The 5,783-nt window shown below is 51.8% G+C and overlaps 1 protein-coding gene across 3 annotated transcripts in view; it reads left to right on the top strand.

The window, feature by feature from the left end:
* The first annotated feature begins 2,726 nt into the window (after positions 1 to 2,726).
* The window catches only part of RRP1 (ribosomal RNA processing 1), a 16,118-nt gene continuing 13,061 nt past the window's right edge, over positions 2,727 to 5,783 (top strand). For 2 of the 3 annotated variants that reach the window (XM_017538545.2, XM_017538543.2), the window contains exons 1-3: positions 2,727 to 2,972; positions 4,455 to 4,537; positions 5,406 to 5,463. In XM_017538545.2, the coding sequence (XP_017394034.1) occupies positions 2,840 to 2,972; positions 4,455 to 4,537; positions 5,406 to 5,463 (274 nt within the window). In that variant the 5' untranslated portion in view covers positions 2,727 to 2,839. The remainder of the gene's footprint in view (positions 2,973 to 4,454; positions 4,538 to 5,405; positions 5,464 to 5,783) is intronic. The other variant, XM_017538544.1, reaches the window with a different exon arrangement.

The following is a 5,783-nucleotide window of genomic DNA, read 5'->3' as shown; positions in this document are numbered from 1 at the left end:
AGTTCCCCTCTTGTCACCCAGGCTGGAGTGCAATGGTGCCATCTCGGCTCACTGCAACCTCCACCTTCTAGGTTCAAACAATTCTCCTGCCTCAGCCTCCCAAGTAGCTGGGATGACAGGTGCCCACCATCACGTCCAGCTAATTTTTGTATTTTAGTAGAGACGGGGTTTCACCATATTGGCTAGGCTGGTCTTGAGCTCCTGACGTCAGGTAACTTTAATAAGTCAGTTTCTAAAAGGCGGACTTATCCACCTGCCTCAGCCTCCCAAAGTGCTGGGATTACAGGTGTTAGCCACCATGCCTGGCCCACTGTTTTTACTTTTACAGTTTTTAAAGGTTTTTATACTGAAATAATTTTAGGTTGCAAAAGTAACACAGAGTTCCTGTAAACTTTCCATCCAGTTTCCCCAAATGTTACTTTTTTTAAAAAAATTTATTTTGATACAGAGTTTTGCTCTTGTTGCCCAGGATGCAGTGCAATGGCGTGATCTCGGCTCACTGCAGCCTCTGCTTTCTGGGTTCAAGCATTTCTCTTGCCTCAGCCTCCCAAGTAGCTGGGATCACAGGCACCCACCACCACACCTGGGTAATTTTTGTATTTTTAGTAGAAATGGGGTTTCGCCATATTGGCCAGGCTGGTCTCGAACCCTGACTCAGGTGAACCACCTGCCTCAGCCTTTGAAAGTGCTAGGATTACAGGCGTGAGTCCCCACCCCTGCCCCCAAATGTTAACATGTTACATACGCACAGTACAGACACAATAGCATGAACTCATCCATAGAGGTGGCCCCTCTTTCACTGCTGTCCCCCCATATTCCATGTTGTCAACTGTAGTCTCAGACAGTTGCTCTGTCTCTGTCTTTCACATTCTTGACACTTGTAGAGTATCAATCAATTAGTAGTATTATTTTTGAGACAAGGTTTTGCTATGTCGCCCAGGCTGGATTGCAGTGGTGTGATTTCGACTCACGAAGCCTCCCAGGCTTAGGTGATCCTCCCATCTCAGCCTCCCAAGTATCTGGGACTACAGACGCCACCTTGCCTGGCTAATTTTTTGTAGAGACAGGGTCTTGCCAGTCTCCAGTTCCTGGGCTCAAGTGATCTGCCCACCTTGGCCTCCCAAAGAGTTGGGATTACAGGTGTGAACCACTGTGCCTGCAGGCTGGTCGTATTTTGAAAACATATGCTGATGCATTTACTTATTTTGGTGAGATTTTGTGTCAGAAGTTCATGACATGTGTACCAAAATTACTCTTTTCTTTATGGTTGGTCATCTTCCTTTTCATGCGTTCGGTTTTTCACAGCATGAAGCAAACTCTAAAATATGTACTCTAAAACACATGCATATGTTATCATCTGGCGTCACCACTAAACTGAATCTGTAAGCTCCAGGCCAGGTTACTTCATTACTAAAAGAACTAATTCTGATTCTAGGCCAGGTGGGTGGCTCATGTTTGTAATCCTAGCACTTGGAGAAGCCAACGAGGGCGGATTACCTGAGGTCAGGAGTTTGAGACCAGCCTGGCCAACATGGTGAAACCTGGTCTCAACTAAAAACACAAAATTTAGTTGGGCATGATGGTGCATACCTGTAAACCCAGCTACTCTGGAGGCTGAGGCCAGAGAATAATTTAAACCTGGGAGGCGGAGGTTGCAGTGAGCCTAGATCACACCATTGTACTCCAGCCTGGGTGACAAGAGCGAAACTCCGTTTCAAAAAAAAAAAATGTTAAAAAAAAAAAAAAAAAAAAAAAAAAAAAAAAAACTAATTCAAATTCTGAAACCAGTCGCTAAAATGTTTCCCAACTTTAAAAAAAAAAATTTTTTTTTTTTTGAGACAGAGTCTCGAAGTCTGCCACCAGGCTGAAGTGCAATGGTGTGATTCGGCCTCCCAAAGTGCTGGGATTACAGGTGCCCGTCACTGCGCCTGACCCTCTAATTTTTGTATTTTTAGTAGAGACAGGTTTCACCATGTTGGCCAGGCTGGTCTCCAACTCCTGATCTCAGGTGATCCACCCATCTCGGCCTCCCCAAGTGCTGGGATTACAGGCGTCAGCCACTGTGCCCGGCCTTCCAATTCTTCATGAAAAATTCCAAACGTAGAAAAAATCGGAAGATGGGTCACTGGACACCTGTATTCCTGCGTCTAGACTCCACAGCTGTTAACAGTTTGCTGCAGTGGATTACTGCAGACACACGTGCGTGGAATTCACTTTGCTGCAGAACGAGCTTCCAGACATCATGACACGTCACCTTTACCAAAGAGTTCCGCAATTATTTCTAACAATAAAGAACATTTTCTACATCAGAGGATGGCAAACTATGGTCCTAGGGCAAATCCAGCCACCACGATTTTAAAAGTAAAGTTAGAGCCGAGCGCGGTGGCGCCTGCGGTCCCAGCTCCTCTGGAGGCTCCCGCTGGAGGATCCCTTGAGCCCGGGAGGCCGAAGCTGCAGTGACCGAGATCGCACCACTGCACTCCAGTCTGGGCCACAGAGCGAGACCCTGTCTCAGGAAAAATATACAAGTGGGCTTATAAATAAAATGAGATTAAAAAACAAGAGAGCATTGCCTCCTAACCCCGATCAACCGCAGCCCCGGCGACGGTTCCGCGCATGCGCACAGGCAGGGAGCGCGCGCCCTCTCTGCCGCCTTCGGCCTCTGGGGGCTGCAGTCGCGCAGCTCGGCCACTGCGCGGCGGTGGCGTCCGCCTAGACAGTGTCGCGGACGTGTGACGTCACGCCGCGCGCCGGGCCAGGAGGAGGCGGGCGCCGGCGGCGTGTGTTCAGTGTGCTGGGACCGGCGGCTGAGAGACAGGGCCTGTCGGCCACCGGCGTCATGGTTTCGCGCGTGCAGCTCCCGCCTGAGATCCAGCTGGCTCAGCGCCTGGCGGGGAACGAGCAGGTGACCCGAGACCGGGCGGTGAGGAAGCTCCGCAAATACATTGTCGCCAGGACTCAACGGGCCGCAGGTTGGCATGGGTGTGGGCGGCGGGCGTCTCGCGGGCCTGCTGGGGCTGTTGCGGGTTTCAGCGGCGGCGGCCGGGGCCAGGGGCCCTCCGAGCTTTGTGGAACACCCACGTGGCCGTGCCGGCTAGGCGGGGCCCACGGACCTGTTCCCGCTGCTACCGGCTCTCGGCCCTCGGCCTGCCCCTGGTCCCCGGCCCCCGCGGCCGCTTTCCCTCATAGTGCAGTGACTTCTGGTCCCTCTTCGAGGACGCTCTTCCCCAGCCCCCTAACTCCTCTCCTAGCTCAGACGTCTCTCCCTCCAGCACACCGGGTACTCCTGCTGCCTTGCTGTTTGGGCACCCAGCATTTTTCCCTCATGGAAGCATTTCTGACTGTGTGCAGTTTGTGTTCGTGGTACCCGTGGTTCTCCGAGCGTGGCCCCCCATCAGCGGTAGCATCCCCTGGACATTTGTTAGAAATGCACATTCTGTGCTGGGCGCCGTGGCCCAAGCCTGAAATCCCAGCTACTCGGGATGCTTAGATGGGAGGATCAGAAGAGCCCAGCAGTCCAACCTGGCAACATAGCAAGACCCCATTTCCATTAAAAAATAGAAGAAAGAGATGCAAGTTCTAGGGTCGCAGCCCTGCGAAACTAGGACCTGCAGTCTGCTTTAGGAAGCTGTTCAAGTGCTTCTGCTGCCCACACTCAGCCTGAGAACCCCTGCTCCAGGAGCAGGCTGCCAGACATACAGGACTCCCATGAATGTCAACTGAGTAATGTTTCACATTTTTAAAACATTATTTTTCTCAGTAAGACCTCACTCTGTCGTGCAGGGTCACAGCTCAGTGCAACCTCTACCTCCCAGGCTCATGTGAGCCTCCCATCTCAGCCTCCCCAGTGGCTGGGACTGCAGGTGCCGTGCCACCACGACTAGCTGAGTTTTGTATTTTTTATACAAATTGGGGTCTTCCTATGTTGTCCAAGCTGGTCTTGAACTCCTGTGATTCTGCCTCAGCACTCAATTCCAAAATGCTGGGATTACAGACATGAGCCACCGCACCTGGTCTGAGTAAGTTTATATCTGTTTTCCTTGCTAGTCAGAATGCCTGAGTTAATTTTCTTCTTTTAATATTTGAGATATGTTACAAAAAAGTGCAGAAACCCTCAGTGTAATGCTGGGTGAATTATCACCAACAGATTAACCTGTGTGGCCGCTGTCCAGCTTAGGAAATGGTTGAGGTTCGCAGTTTTGAATTTCCAAAATGTACCTTGCCTGATATCTTGTAGATTCTCAGTCAGTTTCACTGAGCGCATGAAGTGACAGTTACCTGGAGGAGCTGCGCAGCCACAGTCACATCGGGTTTTGGGTTAGAAGGATTGTTTGAAGGGAGGGTCAGATTCTGCCCCCCACTGCCTTTACTGTAAGTGGGACTTTGGTCTCATTCAGACAGTCACATTTCTGTGACTTCCTTTCTGGCACTCAAATGTTGCTGTTTTGATGCAGATGGTTTTACTCATGACGAGCTGCTGAAAGTGTGGAAAGGGCTGTTCTATTGCATGTGGATGCAGGACAAGCTGCTCCTCCAGGTGAGTGGGGTGAGCAGCAGAGGAGGGTGCAGAAGCAGCGGGGGAGGGTGGTTTGGCATCTCCTCCACCCGGTTTTAATATGGTCGAAGACCCTGGGGGAGGTCGTATAGACTCCATGCTCGGTTCTGCATGGCTGGTGGGTGTGGGCCTTTGGTTAGAGTAAGTCGTACACTTGCTGAGGACGTGACTGACTGAGTTGTGCACTGTAGCAGCACTGGCTCTGTGGGTGAAAACTGGGTTTTGTGTTTGTCCCGGGTTGCAAACGAGTTCTGAAATAGTGGAAGCCAATGGCTGAATCAAGTCTCCCGAGACGAGCACTTCTCCCGCTAGCCTTTGCCAAACATTGTTTCTCAAATTGTGAATTTTGTGGTCTTCAAAATCACCTGGGTGGTGAGCGTACTTAGTTAAGTTCAGATTCCTGGGCCATATTCCGTGCCCATTGGATGATCAAGGGGGGCTGTGAAATGTCTCTTAGTAAGTGCCCTGGGTGACGCATGGCACAGTGATGCAGGCAGAGGGCAAGGGACCTCTGGGGTTTTGCAGCTCTCCTCCTCCTCGTGGTTAGGGGCTGCGAGTCCCAAGGCTCCCCTCTGCTCTCCCACGTCCCTTTTTGGCCTTGACTCTCTGTTGCTTAGGGCACAGCCCCCGTTAGGAGGGCAGTGCCTGCCGTGGTCGTGTGAGAGGCTGTTGACCCCGGCTGTAGAGGGAGTCTTTTGCAGCAGGGGTGAAACCTCCAGTCCACTGAGCTGAGATCCCCTGGAAGCCGACTCTGTGATGAGTGAGCGAGTAGGTGAGTGGGTGAGTGAGTGGCTGTGTGTTTGTTATTGTGAGCTTCAGGGCTGAGGGGTTTTTGTTGTTCCCTGCACAGGAAGAATTAGGAAGGACCATTTCCCAGCTCATTCATGCTTTTCAGACCACGGAGGCACGTGAGTATGCTCTGCCGTGGTTGGCTACATTTGTAGATGTCAGAACCTCAGAGCATCACAGACACCTCAGAGCCACCAGACCAGTAGGTTTGCGTTCTCAAATCCAAAGCAAGGAACACCTTAGAGCAAGAGAGCACCAGCTGGTGCCTGCGGGCTTAGCGTGTGTGGGACGCTGGTGTCTGCGGGCTTAGCGTGCGTGTGATGCTGGTGTCTGCGGGCTTAGCAGGTGTGGGACGCTGGTGTCTGCGGGCTTAGCGTGCGTGTGACGCTGGTGCCTGCGGGCTTAGCAGGTGTGGGACGCTGGTGCCTGCGGGCTTAGC

Source organism: Cebus imitator, unplaced genomic scaffold (genome assembly GCF_001604975.1).
Source record: "Cebus imitator isolate Cc_AM_T3 unplaced genomic scaffold, Cebus_imitator-1.0 Scaffold112, whole genome shotgun sequence".
In the NCBI taxonomy this organism is placed as follows: Eukaryota; Metazoa; Chordata; class Mammalia; order Primates; family Cebidae; genus Cebus; species Cebus imitator.
The sequence above is the reverse complement of the archived record's forward strand: the minus strand, read 5'-3'. Positions and strand labels throughout refer to the sequence as shown.